Source organism: Mytilus trossulus, chromosome 8, assembly GCF_036588685.1.
Source record: "Mytilus trossulus isolate FHL-02 chromosome 8, PNRI_Mtr1.1.1.hap1, whole genome shotgun sequence".
Lineage (NCBI taxonomy): Eukaryota > Metazoa > Mollusca > Bivalvia > Mytilida > Mytilidae > Mytilus > Mytilus trossulus.
Genome location: NC_086380.1, coordinates 4974115 through 4998426, shown reverse-complemented (window position 1 = coordinate 4998426; position 24312 = coordinate 4974115). Strand labels below are relative to the sequence as shown.

At 32.0% G+C, this 24312-nt stretch overlaps 2 protein-coding genes across 4 annotated transcripts; both read right to left on the bottom strand.

The window, feature by feature from the left end:
* Positions 1 to 1243: 1243 nt before the first annotated feature.
* Positions 1244 to 17578, bottom strand: LOC134728164 (uncharacterized). 3 transcript variants are annotated; one of them, XM_063592644.1, is made up of 7 exons: positions 17544 to 17578; positions 13324 to 13960; positions 10681 to 10714; positions 8270 to 8472; positions 7081 to 7351; positions 5875 to 5953; positions 1244 to 2245 (listed from the first exon to the last, which is right to left on the bottom strand). In XM_063592644.1, the coding sequence occupies exons 1-7, from the start codon at positions 17561 to 17563 to the stop codon at positions 1840 to 1842; spliced, it is 1650 nt and encodes a 549-aa protein (XP_063448714.1). In that variant the 5' UTR covers positions 17564 to 17578; the 3' UTR covers positions 1244 to 1839. The 3 variants fall into 3 exon arrangements, with proteins under 3 accessions (XP_063448714.1, XP_063448715.1, XP_063448713.1); XM_063592645.1 differs by lacking the exon at positions 17544 to 17578 and adding an exon at positions 16689 to 16931; XM_063592643.1 differs by lacking the exon at positions 17544 to 17578 and adding an exon at positions 15864 to 15952.
* Positions 17579 to 23052: 5474 nt separating this feature from the next.
* Positions 23053 to 23991, bottom strand: LOC134681537 (uncharacterized). Its single transcript, XM_063541180.1, has one exon. It carries the CDS (start codon positions 23989 to 23991, stop codon positions 23053 to 23055), a length of 939 nt encoding a protein of 312 aa, XP_063397250.1.
* Positions 23992 to 24312: the final 321 nt, after the last annotated feature.

Genomic DNA, 24312 nt, shown 5'->3' with positions numbered 1-24312 from the left:
TAAAAAGAACATAGAAAGATTTTTTCCTCTATGAAATCTTCTTCTTGTGATACAAATTCTAGTTGCACAGTTTTATTGAAAATCAGTGCAAAGTTGAAGAGACAGGTAAATACGAAAGCATATATTTTTTCTTTAGGGTTATTATTTTTGTGGCTTAACTGTAGACATTTTTGTAGAATAGGTATAAAATGAACTTGTTGTGTAAAGATTTTCACACAATAATCACTTTGCATGAGTCTATACTTGTTTTCCTGTCTGCTGCACTGCATGGTTAATTAAAAATTCAATATTTTGGTTAAAATTTTGTTTACAAAGTAGAATTTTTCTAAAACTATTCATCATGACAAGGATTTTGTGATTGGGTGTGAAAAGTAATCAATATTCTTACCAAAAACACCAACTTGAGTATTCATTTTGGTTTTTTTCTTGATTTTTCTTGCAAATTGTATATGCAGTGGGGTGTCAAGTACAGTCTAAAAACCATGATATAGTAGGCATATATAAAGATTTGTATAGTCAAAAAAGAGAAAGGTATATGGTCTTTCTTGTCTTTAGATAGTTGCATTATAGCAAATTCTTCAATATGAAAAAGTTTAGGGTAGTTTTTCAATTTTTGACTTAAACAAGAGGCCCACTTGGGTAGATTTCCAGGAAAAAAGGGGAATGGGTAAACTATTGAATGTGGTTCAATCAAAGAGAAAGACAAAAATAAAAATAATAGATAAGAATACTCTTCTAGCTCTAAAGTATCCAAAAAATAAGAAACCAGTCATTAGGATAGACTAGAATGAGATTAACAGATCATTTGATAGACATGACTGGTTTCCAAATTTTGCCTGTTTTCAGAAAGGGGTACTGTTTAATAATGGGGTTATTTTTATTAATAGAACTAAACAGTTCTTTTAATGGCATTTTTTATGTTCAAATATGGCTACTTAATGAAATTAAGTAAATGATTTATTCAAAGTCATAGGTACCAGTCTTGTATTACACTTCCAGTTTCCGGTGCATGCCAAAACATGGAGGGAAACAAAATAGTCCATTTTTTCTCAACAAAATTCTGGACTCAATTTTTTCTGTTTGATTATAGGTTTATGCTGAATTGAAACATATATATAGATTTTTAAAAAATCTCGCATCTTTCTGGGGATATCAATCCAGGAAAGTGGAAGGATATCATGGTTACTGGAAATGGTGCGGCCTAGTAAAAACAGCAAACAGAAAGTAGAAAAAATGATATGAATTCGGGGTTACGTAACTTTTTATTCTTCGTGGCATGACCCACTTTTTTTCGATTACATCACAATATTACATTAGTACATACATGATATGTACATGGACTATTTTTTTCTATTTAGCATTTGTTTTTCTTCTTTTCAAAGATCAGCTGTTTTGCATGCAAGCCTATTGAGCAGTCAATTACAAGACTGCAACCTGAATGATATTAAAATATAAGCAAAGCGACGTAATCAAATAAACTAAAATATATATTATATAAAGTATTAAAAATGCGAAACAATGACCTTAACTAAAATGATGATTTAAGAAACATGAATCATATTAAATTACAAAACAATGCAAGCAATTTGAACTTGCATGACTAAATGAAACTATGCAATATAACAACACTATGCAATAAAATACACTGAACTTAAGTAAAGCGAAACAATCATGAGTTCTATAAAAATGAAACACCTCAAGGAATTGGACACATTTTTGAATTAAATATCATTCCGAAAATTCATCAGGATATAATGTTTCGGAAGATTGTCTGTGCATATACAAATATATGGCGTATTGAATGCATTTTTTCTGTATACGAAATTCATAAGTGAGCAATCAAATCAGTTGTATTAAAGCCTTTACATCTGGGTCCTTCACGTTTTTTCCTTTGTCTTTTTTAACTCTCGTTACGTAATCTTTTATTCTGCTCTTTAGCGTTGTCTTCAGATCTAAATTTTGTTCATAATGATGAACTATTTCACGTGATAATTTTTCGTGTCTTTTAGTGTACACCATTTCAGCCAATGTATCCCAGTCTTTCACCTCTAATGCATGGTAACAGCGTAGTATCAATAACTTTTCATCTTTGGTTATTTTCTTCGTTGGTGTATTGACTTGATTTGTGTTTGTTTTAGTTGACGCTCCTTCAGTTGATGGTCCCGCTTGTAGTATCTTCACTGGTGTAGACTTGTGAGAATCCTTGTCTAGTTTAACTTTTCCACTAGATGCCACTTCTGCGTTCCTGTGGATATCAAGTGTGACAATTAATTACAATTTTACATAATCAACGATGATTTCAACAAAAAACAAAAAAACATAGTTGAAGCATGTAATTTATTCCCTTGTTTCTCGATATATAATTTAATCCATTAAAACAACCAATTTATTAACAAAAAATGTAAGATGCCCAATTTTACGAGTAATTTATTGTTGCAAATTTTTCAAATAAGATAAAATAAAATCGAGAATGAATACAAAAAATAAGGAAGATTTGACTAAAAAGAAAAAGCAGAAATCAAAACCTGCAACCAAGGTTGGACCGTTACAAATTTAATGTCTGTATACACCAAAGAAGACTATGATTGTCACTGAAGTGTTTTGACCACCACTATCAAACATAGAATTAAGAAACCTTGGTGGAATGATGATTTAAACAAGTTATGGGTTGATATGTGCAAGGCCGAAAAAACGTGGAATAAATTTAATAATAGTTCACGTGCTTCTGAATTGAAGTCGGTTTATGTACAGAAGAGAAAATATTTTGACAGGGAGGTTCAAAAATGTAAACGAAAGTATTGGTTTAGTATGCAGCAGGACCTGTTGTTGGAATCAAAAAGAAACCAACAGCAGTTCTGGAAAAAAATTGGTAAAATTGGGGTAGCGGAAAACCGGAAGTCAGTAATTCCCATGGAGGTCATAGATCAAGATGGGAATGTTAATTCAAAACTGACAGATGTTTTAGATAAATGGAAGTCGGAATATAGTAATTTGCTGAATCAAAAGATTTCAACCAAGGTTTCTGAAACGCAAAATTATGCATATACGAAAGATACTTTTAATGACTTTTTATTGACGGAACCCATTTCGTTTGCTGAAACAGCTAGTGTCATTGACAAAGCAAAGAAAGGCAAATCTGCTGGATTTGATAATTTACCAGTTGAAGTTTTGCAAAATAATTGCTCAACTTTGTTTTTGTACCATTTATTTGATTTTTGCTTTAGGTTCCAAAAAACGCCAGAATTATGGAACAAAATTATTATCAATCCTATACCTAAAGCAAACATGACAGATCCGCGCGACCCTTTGTCTTACAGAGGAATTGCATTAGCTTGTGTTTCCTATAAGCTTTATTGTAATATTTTAAACGAAAGGCTTGTGCAATGGATAGATGACAATAACATATTAGTCGACGAACAAAATGGTTTCCGTCAAAATCGAAGCACTATAGACCAATTGTCTTCTCTTACAAACATAATTGAAGTCAGAAAGAAGCTTCGTAAATCTACTTTCTGTGCGTTTATTGATTTTAAAAAGGCATATGATACCATCAATAGAAATATACTATGGTCCAAGTTAAATGTAATGGGGGTGGCTGAAAATTTTTGTGCTGCTATACAGTCTATTTATTCAAATATATTATGTTCAGTACGATTAAACGGCCATTTATCAGAATGGTTTAATGTTAACAGTGGTCTTAAACAAGGATGCCCATTATCTCCCTTGTTATTTAATTTATATATTAATGACCTAGTTTCATTCTTGAAATCATATGAGTGTGGTATTGATATTGATGATGAAAAAGTTTGTATTTTGCTATATGCTGATGATGTGGTTTTACTTGCAAACGATGAAAAAGAATTACAAATTTTGTTAAATGCACTAGATGTATGGTGTGTAGATAATTGTATGACCATCAATTCCAAAAAGTGTAATATTGTGCATTTTAGAACACCTTCTGTTGATAAGTCACATGTTGAATTTAAATGTGGGAATGATATCATTGAATATTCTTCTACTTATACATATTTGGGTTTAGTTTTAAGTGAATTTTTAGATTATAATGTAACTGCTAAAGCTGTTGCAGCTTCTGCAAATAGAGCACTTGGCCTTGTTATAGCCAAGTGCAAAATTTTAGGTGGTGTTACTCATAATGTCTTTTCAAAATTATATGAGAGTTTGGTGCTTCCAATTGTTGAATATGGTGCTGGTATTTGGGGTTGCAAAAATTTTTCTTTTATAAATGCCATCCATAATAGAGCTTGCAGATTTTTTCTTGGAGTGGGTAAATATACTCCAAATGCTGCAGTTGCAGGGGATATGGGGTGGATACCTATCTTTCAAAAACAATGGCAATACTTAATTCGACTATGGTGCCGTTTGAACAATATGAGTTCTGAGCGTTTAAACAGAAAAATTTTCATATGGGCAGACATTATGAGTAAAATACATAAGTGTATAAAAAATTGGAATTTTTATGTAAGGAAAACGTTTTCTGAGTATAATGCAGAACATTTGTGTATCATTACAGATTATGTTGATAGTACCTCAGTTGTCAATACTGTTATGTCTAAAATGTTTAGTAAATATGTCGAACAGTGGCAAGGCAATTTACAATCAGAGAAAGCTTTATCTGGTAAAGGGGGTAACAAACTTCGCACATATAATTTGTTTAAGAACAGTTTTGAAACGGAAACTTATTGTAAAATTCCAATGCCATTTTCGCAAAGGAGTTCTTTTGCCAAATTTCGATGTGGTGTAGCACCACTAAGAATAGAAACGGGGAGATTTGAAAAATTAATTTTAAAAGATCGAGTATGTGATAATTGTACGAATGTTTTAGAAGATGAAGCCCATGTTATTTTATCGTGTCCTTTGTATGATGATTTTAGAAAAACATTATTTGATGAAGCAACACATTTTAATAGTGATTTTATGTCTTATGATGATAAACAGAAATTAGTGTTTTTATTTACAGATAATAATATGATTCGTAGCTGTGCCAAAGCCTGTAATCTTATTTTAAATAGACGTAGAAATGTTTTATACTGTAAATAATGTTAATGTCAATATGTTTTATAATAGATGCATTCTTTATATAATTTTTAATGTTATAGTCTCTTATAATTCTGTACAGAATGGCTCTCTTTTTATATTTATATATTTTTACATTTAATGTAATGTTGTATTATATATTATTGAGAGATGAGACTTAAATAAAATATTGAATTGAAATATTGAATTATTATTGGTTGATATATTTGTTGGTTGTTAAATTGAAAAGAAAACTATACCACCAATTACTAATTTGATTTATTGCTATACAAGGCTTGGAATCTTACCATATCTAAATATGACTTTGCTTAAAAACATTATGAGTAAATTGCTAGTCAATAATGGTTTTATTAGTCCACCTCTGTCAAGAACATTTGGTTGAATGATTTGATTATTGTTTACTGATACGATTTATCTAAGGCTTGAAATCATACAATATTAAAGGAATACTCTGTTTTACAAAATTAAGAATACTTTGGGTACATGAAATATTTTTCTTATCTCTGGCAAATCAATAACTTCTAAAAAATAACATTTGTGAGGAAAGTGGAACTAACTATGATAACCAACATGTTTAACCTTTCTAACATTTAATTTCTTGCTATGGCTGTTCGATTAACCATATGCATTTGTCCGATCACATGGTAAATATTCAGTCATCCACGACTCCTGAACATTATTGGAAAAAGATGATGATGATAAAAATGTCAGTACAATGAAAACAAGTGAGATGTATGAGTGTGCAGAGAAACAGACATATTGTAAACAGAAAAAATAAATATTAAGAATATGTTGGGTATATATAACTTGAAATCATACCTGTCTACTTCCTGTTCTTGTTTTGGCTGTTTAGCAAGTGACACATCGTCAGCAAATTGAACATTCTTCGCTGGTCTCTCTGAGAAATACAAGAACAACAGATGTTTATTTAAATGATTATAATTCTAACAGTTTCTTACTTATAATACACAGTACATCAGGACTTCTTTATTTACAAATGCATCTTCGAATTCAAATTCATACAAATTTCCACATAATAAATTAAAAAGTACAAATTGAACCTCATACTTCTGTATATTTTTTTCTATTCTTTATATTGTTTGTTCATTACTGTCTATTTTGAAACCTCCATTCAGACCTTCTCATATGAGTATACTCATCACATATTTTTGTTTAGTTTCAACACGATGCAAACTTTAAGTATTTAGATATGTGAACAAAACTGAAATAACATGCATACTATTGTAAAAGTTTGGAATTTTTCTGGTTAAAAACGTTGCTGTTTTATGTGTTTGTGTTTCTGTCTTGTGTTTCTGGGTTTGTTTTTTTTTTTTGTGGAGGGTAAGCTTTTTATTGTAATGTAACACCCATTCGTCTCAACTCGGCCGATTCCGTACTCTCAAAGAGTAGCGGATTCTACCGAGGATTTCCGAATGATGTAACACCCAAGGCCTTCATTAAATTCAATGTAATAAAGGAAATAATTTTTCATTTCATCATCTTGTAAATGCTAAATATTCTAAATGGAGGTTCATGCTTTGTTAAACTGCGATATCATGAAGGATGCTTTATCACAAAAGTCTATTTTATAGATTCTTAGAATATTCTGTATTCTGTTTGCCAGTTAAGAGCTAACCAAAACACCAGCAAGATTTATCGAAATGATAAAATCAAACCATAAAATTACATTAGAAGTATGTTTCATTATAATACGTTACTCTGATTGGCTAACTGCAATCTTGCGTTATTCCTTAATCAACTTCATTTTATAATCAATTGTAACATTCATGTTGACACGTGCTTCTACAATAAAGTGCACAGGTAAATAAAAAAAAAACACTTCATTTTAAAAATTATAGCGAAAAAATGTTATTATAAGGTAATTTCATAGGGTTGTAAAGGCGTTGACCGTTCACACATTTAAGCGCTTAATACAAAATGTAATTAGGTTTACGCTTTTACACCCCAATGAATTTACAAAAAGAAGCATTTAATTCTTAAATGAATGATAACAATTCAACTTACTTTGACATGCTTTCTGTTTGTCCTTACTTTCAAGACTTGTGTAATAACCTTTCTCCTTTCCAAGTAACAAAGGAGTCCCGGATGCCTCGTCATTAATTGACTTTTTACTAATTTCATTGGCATAGGATAGTGAATATATGACTATTTTCTTTTTTAATAGCTTTGCCATTTTTTCCACAACAACATCTTCAATGTGTTCCCCATCTTCGGCGATCTTCTTAATAAATATGTTCCATTCTTCATTTGTAAAATGTGCATCATAAATTTGTCCCTGGAATAATATACAAAAGCAAATTATGAGTTATTTCACAGAAAGATTATATTTCATCACATGTACAAAGTATATACAAAGGACCTCAGTGACCAAGTGGTCTAAGTAGTTCCTACTGTTAAATCTGTGTTCTTTATTTGCTGGTATTCACTTTCCGTTGCTTATCCGTCAACAGCCAACTAACAAATAACCAAACTCGCACAATGAATCGGTGTATTTATAAAACCAAGAGCCCGGACCTCGAAGAGAGCACCCTAGCAACAGTTAATGCGTCTCATAACAACCAAGGATAAAAGGATGATTTTCTCGATGTAGTTTCCGGCTCCCTCCACCAACAAAAACAGGCCGTCAAGAAATAGCCTACATGCTTAAAGTGGCGTCAAAACACCAAAATCACAAATAAAATTATATACATTGAACTCATTTCATACTAAATTCATAATCAGAATACATCATAGTAGTGCATGTTAAATACTTGAATAACAAGAATGTGTCCTCAATACACGGATGCCCCATCCGCGCGCTAACATTTTTCTGAGTTCAGTGGACCGTGAAAATGTGGAGGGGGTCTCTAAATTGGCTTTAAAATTAGAAAAATCATATCATAAGGAGTATGTGTACCAAGTGTCAAGTTCATTGGACTTCAACTTCATCAAAAACTGCCTTGACCAAAATCTTTAACATGAAGTGGGACAGATAGACGGACGAACAGACAGAAGGACAACAGTTTACCATAATACATCCCGTAAACAGGCGTATCAAAATGTAAAAGTTGGAAGGTGATTTGAGAACACTTCACATACTTTAGTAGCGATTTGTTCCTCTATAAAGTTCGTTAAATTACTTTAAAGGTATAAATAAAGTAAAGGAATCAAAAAACATTTTGCGGCTATATCAGTATCATGTAAAACAACTTACTGTCGGCATCCCTCTCAATTGCTGAGCAATCTTCTGTCTTAGTTCAGTATGGTCCATGGACGGCATTTCTAATCTTTCAAGTTGGTCACTGCATGATCGGAAAAACGAGTTACCATCAATCGATATGTCACCACGGAAGTATAAACCTTCATCTGACAGTTTCTTTTCTAATAGATCTATGGCTGACTGATTAACTATGAAATCTTCAAAATCAAAGCAGAAGTACATTTTGTTAATAGGTCGCTCAATGATTTTGCAGCAAGGAACTTTAAAATTGAGATGAAGTGAAAGTTTAATTGCAAGAATATACATGATTTAAGAGGATTCCCAATTCCCCTCTATATGTGAACTTGAGGTACTTACTAATAGCAGAAACATTGCCAGAATGAAGTGCAACACCTTAGAATTTAACAAGCCACATCTTATTATACTTGCGTATTTTGTTCAATATTGCCAGCACATTTTGTTTGTGGTTATTAATTAATATTAATTAATGTATATATTTACCGGGATTTCAACAGGGAATATATACGGGGCGCCGAATGGGACTCTTGTGGTTTTGTACAAAATTCAATTCTGTCATAACAAAATCATTTTTGTCTTACAAAACTATGTGCTACAGACTTGTTTTGTGAGAACTTCAATTTTGTGATGACAAAATTCATTTGTGTAGACAAAATTCATTTTTGTCATGACAAAATTCATTTTTGTAGACAAAATTCATATTTTTCATGACAAAAGTCAATTTTGTCTTAAAGGTATGCAAATATAAACATATTTGCATACAAAATTGACTTTTGTTACCTGATATGGAAATTTAATCACAAAAGTCAATTGTGTACGGTAAGATTCAATTTTGTGAGACAAAATTGACTTTTGTGAGACAAAATTGACTTTTGTGAGACAAAATTGACTTTTGTGAGACAAAATTGACTTTTGTGAGACAAAATTCAATTTTGTCATTTTTGTTGAGACAAAATTCAATTTTGTCATTTTTGTTGAGACAAAATTCAATTTTGTCATTTTTGTTGAGACAAAAGTCAATTTTGTTAATTTTGTTGAAACAAAAGTCAATTTTGTAAATTTTGTTGAGACAAAAGTCAATTTTGTAAATTTTGTTGAAACAAAAGTCAATTTTGTAAATTTTGTTGAGACAAAAGTCAATTTTGTGACGACAAAATTCATTTTTGTGATGACAAAATTCAATTTTGTAACAACAAAATTGACTTTTATGAGACAAAATTGACTTTCGTGAGACAAAATTGACTTTCGTGAGACAAAAATCAATTTTGTTGAGACAAAATTCAATTTTGTTAATTTTGTTGAGACAAAATTCAATTTTGTTCATTTTGTTAATTTTGTTGAGACAAAATTCAATTTTGTCAATTTTGTTGACACAAAATTCAATTTTGTTAATTTTGTTGAGACAAAATTCAATTTTGTCAATTTTGTTGAGACAAAAGTCAATTTTGTCAATTTTGTTATGACAAAAGTCAATTTTGTGTAACAAAAGTCAATTTTGTGTAACAAAAGTAATTTTTGTGTAACAAAAGTCAATTTTGTGTAACAAAAGTCGATTTTGTATGCAAATTAGTTCACAGAAACCAAACTAAACTAATTTAAATACAAAATTGACTTTTGTCGCTCAATTTTCAAATTAGGTAACAAAAGTCAAGTCTGTGTAACAAAAAAGAATTTTGTCATGACAAAAGTGACTTTTGTCCGCTGATAGATAATTTTGTATGACAAAATTTCAAATTTGTAGTATGATACAAATTTTGTTAAACTGAACTCATTTTTGTTGAACAAAAGTCACTTTTGTCCGTACAAAATTGAATTTTGAGTACAAAACCACAAGAGTCCCATTCGGCGCCCCGTAATATAGGCTCATATTTCATGTCAGTAATTTTTTACCACTATACATTTCAAGGAATATCATGAATATGATGGTTAAAAGCAACTGCGTCGAGACCGTGTAAAATCCTTTAAAAAATCACTTCGTCCTGCTTTTGTAACATAAATTTCACAGCTTCGATAAAAAATGAAACATGTAATTTGTTTAAGACTTTAAGAGACAAAGACAATCAGCTACAAATTGCAGCAAATGTAAATACGTACACCGATCTGCCAATATAACCGATAAAACTAAATGACTTCATTTGTTTTTTTTACATTTTTCGACATTTTGATTCGTTTTAGCAACTGAATTAATTTTGTTTATTTAATGTTGTGACCACAATCTTGATAGATTCTAATGTACATTTGGGGAGCTAAGAAAAGGCCCAGAAATATGCAACATCAAAATTTTGCAGTATATATATGAATATATATATCTGCTCATGTGAAAATCATTTTACGCCTATATATATATATATATATATATGTATTTACTAGCAAATTTTAAACCTTACCATCAGGTTCGATCTTTATTTCAAACTCCTGCAACTAAATATACAATGTATGCATTAATATATCGTTTATTCTTTTTATAATTACAATTGCTATTTCATGTAATCTAATCACAAAAAAAGTACCAGAGTAAAATAGAGGAATGAATAGATGTTATGATATGTGTATTTGTTTGAAAAGAAGAGTCTGTGGTGGTATATATGATTGAAACCTCGAGGTTGTCATACTACATTAACTAGAGGCTTTAAAGAGCCTGTGTCGCTCACCTTGGTCTGTGTTCATATTATTTAAGACACGTTGATTATTTTATCGTCCAATATTTACAAGATGACGGTGCATTCTTAATATTATTTCATTAAAAAAATTAATGCCCATCCTTTTAAATTCTGCTAAAAATCATTGCCAATTTAAAAAAATCTATAAAATCTACAATTTTGGATTTTTAACCAATAAAATAACTTATTGTATATATCACCATTCCTAACTCGGCTCTACCATATTTTATGTATTATTTGTATATTTATAGTTTTGCATAGCATTGTCTTCACTTTACTTGTGTCGGTTTTTAGAGAATAAGGACAACGGACGCCAAGTGATGAGAAAAGCTCACTTGACCTTACAGGCCAGGTTAGCTAAAAAGGCATAAAGTGTGTATAAATGTTTGCACCTGTCCTAAGTCAGGAATCTGATGTACAGTAGTTGTCGTTTGTTTATGTACTATATACGTGTTTCTCGTTTCTCGTTTTGTTTATATAGATTAGAGCGTTGGTTTTCCCGTTTGAATGGTTTTACACTCGTAATTTTGGGGCCCTTTATAGCTTGTTGTTCGGTGTGAGCCAAGGCTCCGTGTTGAAGGCCGTACTTTAACCTGTAATGGTTTACTTTTTAAATTGTTATTTGGTGGAGAGTTGTCTCATTGGCACTCACACCACATCTTCCTATATCTATGATGGGTTCTTTGTTTTGAGTTGAAGGCCTCATTGTGACTTTGAGTTAAAAAAAAAAAAACTGTAATAAGAGCTCTGTTCCTTTTATTTCTATTTTTTTTTTTTTTTGGCTTTGCATATATACTATTTTGTGTTATGGATGAATACCCCATATCCTTTGTTTTTATTTTATAAAGCTTAAATGTCCAACTCTGACTTACCGCATTGGCGGTCTTAGGTTCTAGTTTATATGCTACATATATTACACTAGCTGGCAAAAAAAAAATGGCTGGGGAACCAAGTTCTGACTTACCGCATTGGTGGTCTTAGGTTCTAGTGTATATGCTACATATATAACACTAGCTGGGGATCCAAGTTCGGACTTACAGCATTGGTGGTCTTAGGTTCTTGTTTATATGCTACATATATTACACTAGCTGGGGAACCAAGTTCTGACTTACCGCATTGGTGGTCTTAGGTTCTTGTTTATATGCTACATATATTACACTAGCTGGGGAACCAAGTTCTGACTTACCGCATTGGTGGTCTTAGGTTCTAGTGTATATGCTACATATATAACACTAGCTGGGGAACCAAGTTCGGACTTACAGCATTGGTGGTCTTAGGTTCTTGTTTATATGCTACATATATTACACTAGCTGGGGAACCAAGTTCTGATTTACCGCATTGGTGGTCTTAGGTTCTTGTTTATATGCTACATATATTACACTAGCTGGGGAACCAAGTTCTGACTTACAGCATTGGTGGTCTTAGGTTCTAGTTTATATGCTACATATATTACACTAGCTGGGGAACCAAGTTCTGACTTACAGCATTGGTGGTCTTAGGTTCTTGTTTATATGCTACATATATTACACTAGCTGGGGAACCAAGTTCTGACTTACCGCATTGGTGGTCTTAGGTTCTAGTTTATATGCTACATTTATTACACTAGCTGGGGAACCAAGTTCTGAATTACCGCATTGGCGGTCTTAGGTTCTAGTTTATATGCTACATATATTACACTAGCTGGGGAAACAAGTTCTGACTTACCGCATTGGTGGTCTTAGGTTCTAGTTAATATGCTACATATATTACACTAGCTGGGGAAACACGTTCTGACTTACCGCATTGGTGGTCTTAGGTTCTAGTTTATATGCTACATATATTACACTAGCTGGGGAAACACGTTCTGACTTACCGCATTGGTGGTCTTAGGTTCTAGTTTATATGCTACATATATTACACTAGCTGGGGAACCAAGTTCTGACTTACCGCATTGGTGGTCTTAGGTTCTTGTTTATATGCTACATATATTACACTAGCTGGGGAACCAAGTTCTGACTTACAGCATTGGTGGTCTGAGGTTCTAGTTTATATGCTACATATATTACACTAGCTGGGGAACCAAGTTCTGACTTACAGCATTGGTGGTCTTAGGTTCTTGTTTATATGCTACATATATTACACTAGCTGGGGAACCAAGTTCTGACTTACCGCATTGGTGGTCTTAGGTTCTAGTTTATATGCTACATTTATTACACTAGCTGGGGAACCAAGTTCTGAATTACCACATTGGCGGTCTTAGGTTCTAGTTTATATGCTACATATATTACACTAGCTGGGGAAACAAGTTCTGACTTACCGCATTGGTGGTCTTAGGTTCTAGTTTATATGCTACATATATTACACTAGCTGGGGAACCAAGTTCTGACTTACCGCATTGATGGTCTTAGGTTCTAGTTTATATGCTACATATATTACACTAGCTGGGGAACCAAGTTTGTCTTTTCCACTCTTGTTTCCCAGATCCTCAACCGTCACACTTCGTAACCTGTCATCAGGATTTTGTAGAAGGTAATACTGTACCAAGGACTGTGCTAATCCAGCTGCATAACTATGAGAATTCATTTCCAAGGCTTTATTGGTTTCGCGAATAACTTTGGGAATAATATCCTTTATAACACAACCCAACGCGATCATTCCGTCAAATCCTTTCTTTTTATAATTTTCCCAACTCAGAGGTAATCCTCCATAGGTGGCCCAAGTGGACGGCTGTGTTGGATTGAAATTAATTGCATTCTGCGAGCAAACATGTGTTTTACCAATTTTAAATTCTTTAACCATCCTACTTGTTTGTATTTCTATATATTCAAAAGATTCCGTCATTTGCTTCCTGAGTCTCTTCGATGCTTCTTTGAAGCTAATAGTGTGACGATGGGTTTCCCCTGTACCAAAGTCACATTGATTAAATAAGGATGTAAGAGTATGGGCGTATCCTCTATGCCCTTTCCCGAGACCTGTAAAGTCTGTGAAACCAACGTCAGGTCCTGATACACTCATTGTCATGTATTCGCTTTAAAATAAAATGATAATCCAAGAAAAAACTTTTAAAATAATGACTTTAAAATAATAACATGCATTAACGATACCTTTACACTTAAACTGCGCATGCACTACATATAGTAAATTTCCGGAAATAGGTCAGGGATTTTTTGAAAATGTTATTCTATAGATAACAATTTATTTCATAGCGTACAATATGTACAACGATTGTAATTGATATTTTGGTTTAGTCACGTTTCTCCAACATTTGATAATTAGACTAAAACAACATTTGGGATTAGGGGGTCCTCATAAGGACTGGCATCGTGATAATTACCTGTAATTCACCTATATCAGGTCTTAACTAAAATATTGTAAAAAGTGATATTGTTAAAAAAAAATTATATCAAAACATTAACAAACCATATATTTTTGGTCGAGTATAACCCGAAACTGTTACATAATTATTTTCATCCGTATTTGATTTACAAAATTAAAAAGTTTATTGAACAAAAAAAATCTTGTAATGACAATGGAAATCTTAATCAAACTGAAAATTTCATAAAAAAATATCAAGAAATAATTTCGAAATTTTTTTTTTTAAAAGATTTTTTTTTTTTATTAAAAGTAACATAAAAAATCGAAATGTTCACTGACTGTACCTCATTTTTGTAATTTATTCTATTACTTGATATATTTTTGTATTTGTGTTACATGAAAAAGTTAAAATCTAAACCAATGCAAAACAGCCAAGTTTTATTTATGTAAAAAGTCAACGAAAGCTATTGTCTTATAGTGCGAAGAACCGTATCTACTTAGTCGTTCTGTCTGTATATCACAAGAGCCGTAGCCAGTTTTCATGGTATGCTTATGTATGTGCTTGTCCCAAGTCAGGAGCCTGTAATCCAGTGGTTGTCGTTTGTTTATGTGTTACATATTTGTTTTTCGTTCATTTTTTTTTTATATATATATATAGTGTTTAACTTTGGGAACTGGCTTGGTGATTATTGTGCACTACTAGTATTTTCGATGTGTACAATTAGTGCAAGTTGACTGAGAATTTTAAATAAGCTGCGTTTTGTACTTTTATATAAGCTTCATGACTCAAGATAAATAAATTCTTAATAGCTCTCAAAATATAAAATGTTAATTTTTATTCAAGATCGAAACATTGTAATCTATAATACATTAAGTATGAAAAATAAACAAAATTATAAAAAAAAAAAGCAAAAAAATTGCTTCCGGCCGCACGTTAACGGATACTGGATGTGTAGTGATTGATAATTTAGTCTTAAATTATTTGTTGCTTATTTATGTTTTTGTACAGTTCTTTTATTGTTCTGTTGCACCAATGTCTCAAGATAAGGGGGAGTGTTGGAGCCTGTAATTCAGTGGTTGTCGTTACTGTGTAATATATTCGTTTTTCGTTCATTATATTGTACATAAATTAGGCCGTTAGTTTTCTCGTTTGAGTTGTTAAACATTTGTCTTAAGCTTCTCGTGTCCTTTTATAGCTGACTATGCGGTATGACTTTGCTCAGTGTTGAAGGCCGTACGGTGACCTGTATTTGTTTTAATATCTGTGTCATTTGGTCTCTTGTGACTAGTTTTCTCATTGGCAATCATACCACATCTTTATTTTTTATGTATGATTGTTAACTTACTTCAATGTCATTTGGTCTCTTGTAGAGAGTTGTCTCATTGTCTATCATACCATGCACATCTTTTTTGATATAAAAGGAAAAAAATCATCATTGCCTTAGATTATATCGACTTTTACAATTTTGGGAGACTATGAAAAACATATATATCTTTAAAAAAATATTTACCTTTTTAACAATATTTTGATTAAGAACAGGTGAATTACAGGTAGATATCAAGATCCAGTCCTTAAGACGACCCCATAATCCCTAATGTTATTTTAGTCTAATTACCAAATGTTGGAGAAACGTGACCACACCCAATTTAAATCGGCAAATACTAGTATCAACAATACATCGAAAGTCATGCTAACAAATGTGCGACGCCGTAGGCATAAGTGGGTCATTGGGAAATTGATGAAAACTACTTATAAATAAGAGGGCCCTCATGGGGTTTTTGATTATGTGATTACTTGGCCGTTTTTTTAATGATTATTTGATTATTACGCCAAATATTTCATGATTATTTGATTACCTAGGACTGTATTTTTAGTTTATGATCATTTGATTACTAAAGATAAGCAAATATTTAATGATTATGTGATTAGATTGGCAAAAAAATTGTGATTATGTGATTACTAGGACCCCCCATGAGGGGCCTCAAATAAGGATAGAAAAATAGTCATTCTTATTTTATATTGCTAACAGTTTAGCAGGTTTTTCTAAATGAATGGCATTTTGAATAAATAAAGATAAATATTCATCTGCAGAAAAAGTATACGAGCCCCGCCTAAAACTGTGTTTGCTCATAGGCGGATCAAGGGGGGCCTGGGGGCCCGGCCCCCCCCCTTTTGGTGGGAAAAATTTGGTTGATTATATAGGGAATCATTGAAGCATGACTGGAGCGGACCCCCTCTATGGTCAGTCAGCGCCCCCACCCCCCCTTTTAAGGATAAGTTCTGGATCCGTCACTGGTGCTTTTATGTTTTTAATTATGGTAAAACAATAGACAGTATAGACAATATTTTATAAGCACAAACACATTTACATAAAATGGTTATGGCATTCAAAATTACGACAATCAACATGTTTGATGTACTAATAATTTCAATTACATACCTTGAATTCTCCCAGTCTTTTGTGTCGGTAAATATTTGGTTTTTTTTTTTGCTTTTATCCTGCAATTAGGTATCCTACTATACAGATACAGCCCTACAGATATCGCTATCGCTTTAAAGCTCCGCCCACTGCCGGACTGATTTTTGTTTGAACCTGTGCTTCAGAATGACGATGACAATTGTCGATTTCAAAACTTGAATGTGTATGATTGTGAACTACAAGGTCATAATCCTGATTTTATCATTGAATCACTCGCCAATAATGGCAATATCTCCCGAATCTTGTTATCTAAATAATTTAATACCCATACACGATACTGTAATAATCCCAATAACCGCATTTCATATGTACTTAATGGCCTTACGTAGGGTTTTACCATGGAATACCTTGTTTAAAAGATTAAAAAGGGGATATAATTTAAATTTGTAGACCTGTATCTAATCTTGTCACTTTCAGTTTTGATCCTGATGTGGCTGTTGTCATCTATCAAAGGGCCTTAGGGGGTCCATCATACTGTTATTTATTCTGGTTTGAACCTTTTGGAACCACTGAATAATGTATTAAATTTACCTAATTTTACTTAATTCTAGTCTTTAGTCTTAGTTTAGAAGTGTCAACTTGACACTATAAGCTCTCTGTAATTTCAATCACTTTGGTAATTTTATGTCGCTATTGTATATAACTCATTAGTATATTTGATGTACTAATGAGTAATAGTTCATTTCACTAGCCAGAATAAATAATTTAATTAGACTCTACTATACATTCCCTGTATCCATTCTTAATTTTATGAAGGGATACTGATACTAGTGATAATGTGTAATCTAAATAAATGGCAAAGATTGAAACCTGAACCTGATTGTTTGTGTTGTCATGTTTTCACAACAGAATAAATGTGTAAATAAAAAAATACTTTAAACAAACTTCAGACCTTCCTTGATAAATCATAAAAAGTCATATTAAAAAGATGAAAGAGGTGTGGTCAGCTTCATTTTAATATCCTTTATAAATGTCATATTAATTGAAGAGATAAAAAATGTTAACATAAATATGATCTGTAAATTTCTGCGGCACGAGAGAATTTTAATCATCTTCATCCTCTATCACTCAATATTTAAGGACAAATGTAACATTAACTCTAGTCTGTTTGGAGAACCTTAAGTGTCTGAAGCATAATAATGAGTCGTATTTATTGAATGGATTTTTTACAATTTATAGTTCATTTCATTTTTTTTTATTTTCAGTTTCCAGTTGGCATGCTTCCTGTTGTTGTTGGAATTAATTTGATTTGTCACAGTTAGGGGAAGTGCTAGTATGTTGATTTCAATATAACATCTCTTGTTCAATTTCATTTTCATCACATTTACTGTCCAAGTTGGAAAAAAGATAAGTATGAAAATGGTGATCTCTGGTCAATGTTCAAACAAAAGTAAGTGTATTCTTATATTTTATGATATGTATGAAATTAGACTTATTGATTGCAACAGAGAAGCCAGTTGTTTTCCTACCAATATGAATGATATTAAACATGAGAAAACTATATTTTAAATTTTTAAATGCAGTGCCATATTTTATTTTTACTACAGATTGAGAGCTTATGACAGAAATGCAAACTTCCAAGGTGTTCCTGTTAACTTGCCAGAACCATTAGAGCCACAGTGGCCTTTGACAGGATTCCAACAGTTACGACCTGAACATAAAATTATGCTACCAAAACTTACTACAGAACAAATAGAGGGATACTTCTTATATCGGATGGCAGAAGATCGACAGGCCAGTGGGGATATCAAGGCATTGGAAAAAGGAAAAAAAATGTTTGAATCACATAGAATTTTAGCCTGCAGCTTCTATCAGAGTGGTCAAAACACTTTCTTGAGTGGAATTGTTGGTGCAGCAATGAGACATAAGGTTTCATTAAAATAGAAATTCAGAAAATTAACACATTATATCATTTATTTTACTACTAGGGGGATTTGACTGCATATAATCATGAGGGCCTCACACATTTGCTGCATAAATTATATTTTTTTTATAATTCCTTCAGTTTTTTCAAACAATATTCATCTGTACTAGATTCTGAAAGTCTCTGTTACATGTAAGTGCATACAAACAAATAATATATAGTCCATATATTTGTCATTTAACTCTGTAAAAGTTTCTTGAATTCAATATTTTTATGTCAACACATACATTGGACCAGTTGTCACGGTTTCGGCAGGGCACATTATTTAAATATTTACCTTGTCATAGTGGTCAAAAATTGAATGAATGTTTACCTGATTAAACCAGATAAACTATGTTGATCATTTCTAACATTCCAAAGTACTAGTGGCTTCCTTTGACATAAAATAATTAGTGTGGTATGATTTCCACAATGAGACATATCCAACAGAGTTCAATTTCATACATGTATGTAGTTGATATATAAATGACTTTTTTAAAGGACCTTCATCAATGATAAAATTCCACATTAAATATGTGAAATATTAATAATTCAAATCATAAAATTAGGGGCCTCATTTATAACAAATCAGTTATGAAAAACACATATGACAAGGCATTCTTAAATTTTATGAATGCATGCTTTTAAAGGTTGATACTATTGTGAAAGTAATACAATTCCTTCTACCTGTAGGTTACATTCAACTATAAAATTAAAATTGATAGATGTACTGGGGAACCATTAAATTCTCACTGTGAATGCCCAGCAGGAAAAGGACCACATGGTACATGCAAACATATTGCTGCTGTCATGATGATGTTGATGCATTTTATTCAAACAGGAGACGTACAGGTGGAAAAGTGCTGCACGGAAAACCTCCAGACTTTTCACAAACCTAAAGCTTTCTACAATGGTATTGTAAAGTAGTTCAAAACTCTAGATCAAGATTACACACACTAAAATGTCTCGCCTTCTTTACCTATCATTGACATTATGTTGATACACCTAAATATAAAGCTTTACTACAACTGTCACATATGAACCATGAAAATAAGGTCAAGGTCAGATAAACCAAGCCAGGCAGACATGTATAGCTAAAAATGCTTCCATACAGCAAATACAGTTGACCGTTTGCTTATAGTTTAAGAAAAATAAAACACAAAAAATTAACCCTGAGCAATGAACCGTGAAAACGAGGTCAAGGTTAAAAAAAAACTGCGCGACTGACATATAGATCATAAAATATTTCCATACACCAAATATAGTGGACCTATGGCATATAGTATAAGATAAAAAGACCAAAACTCAAAACCTTAACTTTGACAACTGAACCATGAAAATGAGGTCAAGGTCAGATGATATCTGCCAGTTGGACATGTTCACCTTGCAGTCCTTCCGTACACCTAATATACTAGACCTATTGCTTACAGTATCTGAGATATGGACTTGACCATTAAAACTTAACCTTGTTCACTGATCCATGAAACGTGGTCGAAGTCAAAACATTTTCTCTGTAACTGCTAAGTAAATTGAAACCGACATGATTACATACTTGAGTAATAGGCAGAAAATGATTAAGAATGAAAAATTTGCATTGTCACATTTTGCCAAATTGGAAAAAACTTGATACAAAATATTTTTATTAGATCAAGTTGACATGACACCGTCAGTATAATTGCAATACATCGACATATCCTGCAAAATTATGTCATACGGGAACCTTTTTTTTATTATTCAAAAGCAACAAATGTATTTTTCCAGGATCACCAGTAAAGACACAAAATATTCCATCTAAAAGGGAGCATTTAGATAGTATTCTGGATGATCCACGACCAGCAAAGTTCCAGCATTTGAAGGGGTACAATGATCATGTCAGAAATTCCTTAATTAATTGTTGCTCAACATCTTCCATGGATATATCCTTACGCTATATATATCCAAAAGCAGATCTTCAAAATGCAGTTCATGACCATGACTTAATAATCTTGAAAGGCCATTTGCTGAGTATTGGATAGATAATGCCCTTAAGGTGAGTCTAATAGATGTAGGAAGATGCGGTATGAGTGCCAATGAGACAATTCTCCATCCAAATAACAATTAATAAAAGTAAACCATTATAGGTAAATGTACGGCCTTCAACACAGAGCCTTGGCTCACACCAAACAACAAGCTATAAATGGCCCCAAAACTACTAGACTAAGAATGGATTACAAAAATATATGATGATGATGAACAACCAATGAGACTAGGCTTGCCATCAAGATATTTATTCAAGAAATATTAAGCTGGGATAACTTGTAATTATTTCTCCTTGTATTATGTATTATGATCTTTAAAGAAAAATGTATATATTTTTACACACATATTTTATAACTAAAGTCACATGACACGGGATTCATGCATACATGTAGTAAGAACTTCTGATCACATCATGAGAAACATTTTTCTAGTCACTTTGAGATGAAGAACAGCAATAAAAAGCACTTTTCCTTTGCTTGGCTGTGAATTTACTGATATTTTCCATATCCTTTGTTTTTCAATCAATTTGTTTTGATATTCATGAGATCTTTTGTTTTAATTAACACATTTAACATTTGTATTTGGTATTCACAGACTATGAATTCAATGTGCTATTTTGTTGGGTTTTTTTTTGCTCTCTGACAAACTTTTTTTATTGACTTGCATTGAATAACAGAACTCGGGTATACAATTGTAACCTCTTCATCCTCAAATTTAGACTTGATCATGTACCAAAGACATGTATTTGTAAATTTCTATAACTAGCAATCGATATCTATGTGTTTCTACTCTGAATAAAGGTTAAAAAAAAGAACAAAACCAAATTAATTCATTTTGTTGAAGGTTACTGAGAATGACTGCAAGGCAATAGAGAAATGTACGAGGAAGCAAAGTAAATGCAATGAGTGGTTCAGGCATAGAAAATGGAGATTGACTGCGTCAAGATTTGGGGAAATTACCAGAATGACTTGTAGAAGAAACAAAAACAAACTATGCAAAACTTTAATTAATAGCCATAAAATAGTTAGAAAGTGTTTGTTACATGGAAAACAATTTGAATCTAAAGCTATTTGCAAATTTGAGGCACAAAAAGGTATAAAATGTAGGCCCTCAGGTCTGTTTGTTAGACCAGATTTCCCATTTTAAGGGGCTTCACCTGATGGCATTGTTGATGGTGATTTTTTAATTGAAGTTAAATGTCCATACAATGGAAGAAATGATAAAATATTGCCAGGAAAATGTTTTCCATTCCTATACAGAAATAAATCTGGGGAAATAGCTTTAAAGGAGATAAGCACCTATTATGCACAAATTCAAGGTCAACTGTTTATTGCAAAAAGAAAATACTGCTATTTCATTGTGTATACTTTTGTAGATCTGTTTGTGCAAGTAGTCGATTATGACGAAAATTTCTGCCTTAACTCATTAGTTCCAAAATTATCCATGTTTTATGAGAAATACTTCAGACCATATTTGGCATCTTTGTTATAACTCTCAAAGTTCAAACATTCCCATGTTTTTTGATATTCTAAAAACATTAATTGTACTTTTAGATTAGATAACTGCTGTATCTTTGGTATTTAATGAAAAAAAGGGATTCATTAAGAATTTTTCAAATGTCGATAGTTCCAAAAAAATTAATATTTTTATACATTCCATGCATGCCATATGGCTTTCAAACATGTATCATAAATTTAACATTCTAAATGAAATTAAACAATTTTAAACATAAAAATTTGAACCAATTCCATGACAAGAATGAATGAACCAAAAACTTTTTTTTTCTTTAAAAATTTTGTACATTTACATACATGTATATCTAAAATGAAATTACATGGAATAAAATCTACATTAGTATACAATACCATGCATACAATGTCTGATCCATTTATTGGGTGCAAAATCGGAATGTGCCAAAATTTGGGAACCATGATTAATTCAATGTTTGTCAAGTAACATAATTAATAACAAGAGAAGAATATCAATTTGAAAATCAATTTTATTTCTTTCAAATTTTGCAAGTCAATAAATAATTTATGTAGGTACATGTAAAATAAACTTATAAATCTCATTTTTTAAATAATTAACATGCTTAAAAGTAACCAAAAAATTATGTGTGTTTCAAACTATCTTCAAAATTTTGAAAGACAATCAAATAATGTTATTATTTTGGCAAATTTTAAAAAGCATGTTATGATTGAAAATGCTTCAGTAAATCTGATATTAAAAGTAATTGCCTTACTTTTTTTCAATTTTAGATCAATTCTGCCATTAAAAGCCAAAGAATCACTTTAAACACATGAAACTGATAAAGTGTAATTTATAAATAAGCCAACAACATTTACATAAACAAGCATTTACAGTTCATCTGGTTTTGAGTAATTTTGTCAAATATATATATTCTTATGCATTTTCATTCACAATACACTTTCTGAAATTTGCAATAGAAAAACACACAAAAACAATTCTAGACGTAAGTATAAGTTTGCCTGATGGCAGTTCATTTTTCAAGATCTTAAATGTTTTGGCTAATCCAATAACTCTCTCTATGTGAATTCTTTTGGATGCTACTTTCCTGTCCCTTACAACTTTCTCAGGTTCCAACTGACTTTTTCCTTTAAGCATAGTAGGAGTGTTCACTTTCACATCTTGTGCTGCAAATAAATCCTGAACCATTATTCCTCTGTCTGCCATTATGCTATCTTTCGGTTCAAATAAATTCAAATTAAGCTGAAGCAATTCAGACTTTTCAATGATCTGACGGTCACTTGCTGAACCCCCATAATCATCACTTACATATGATACTGTGCCTCTTGGTGTGCAACCTATCATGGTTTTAATTGTGTTTTTATGTTTGTAGCTAGACCATGTCACACTTTGTGCATCAACATGTGATGGCTTCTGTATAGGGGTTTCAGTAGCATCTAAAATCACCCGGGTAGTTGCAAATTTGTTCTTATCATCATCCGGCATATAATCAGTGACAATATCTCTAGATGGCCAAATGTTTATCTCTTTTAATTGAAAGTACAAGAAATTAATCCAAGTTATGACAATCTTTGACACAGTTGACTCAGACACTTCAAATAAAAAACTTAATTCTATATCTTCTTTGTTTTGACGTAACTTCAGTAAACACATAAACAGTTGATCTTTTGGTGTCAAAGACAGACATTGGTAATTTAACTCATTTACAGCTGGGCCTAAACAATTGAAAAACAACATAAAATGCTCGTAGTCCCTGAATGAAGTATAATATTGGACACGTTTTGGATCATTCTCCAAATTATCAGTACCAAATCTTCCAAGTAAGGTACAGTGTACTCCCATTTCCTGTTGCATAGGCTCAATACCATCTAAGTCATCAGATTCTTCTTTGACCTCCGCCTCGTTACCATCTGTACATTATTGACCACGCTTAAGTCCACATCATCTCGTCTATTGTATTTGGATGATCTGGGTGTAGAGCTTTCCCTAAACAAGAACAATGAAGGGACAGCATCTGGAAGAAGCCGCTTACGTGACCCTAAAAATTTTTTGTTACTACAATCAAAATGAAAGAAAAAACATTAAACAGGCCATTACATTAAATGGCAATATATTTACATCAACTCTCTTTCTATATAACAAATTTTAAAACTACAGATAGACTTTTATAGCTGA

What these genes read in the sequence shown, in the direction of transcription:
- LOC134728164 (XM_063592643.1), bottom strand. Translation starts at nt 15,937, where the DNA reads ATGACTTTCGATGTATTGTTGATACTAGTATTTGCCGATTTAAATTGG. An exon ending in AATTGAGAGGGATGCCGACA is followed by an intron (nt 7,352 to 8,269) that starts GTAAGTTGTTTT and finishes ATATTATTCCAG; the next exon opens with GGACAAATTTATGATGCACA. An exon ending in CAAGAACAGGAAGTAGACAG is followed by an intron (nt 2,246 to 5,874) that starts GTATGATTTCAA and finishes TGATATCCACAG; the next exon opens with GAACGCAGAAGTGGCATCTA.
- LOC134681537 (XM_063541180.1), bottom strand. Translation starts at nt 23,991, where the DNA reads ATGCAACAGGAAATGGGAGTACACTGTACCTTACTTGGAAGATTTGGT.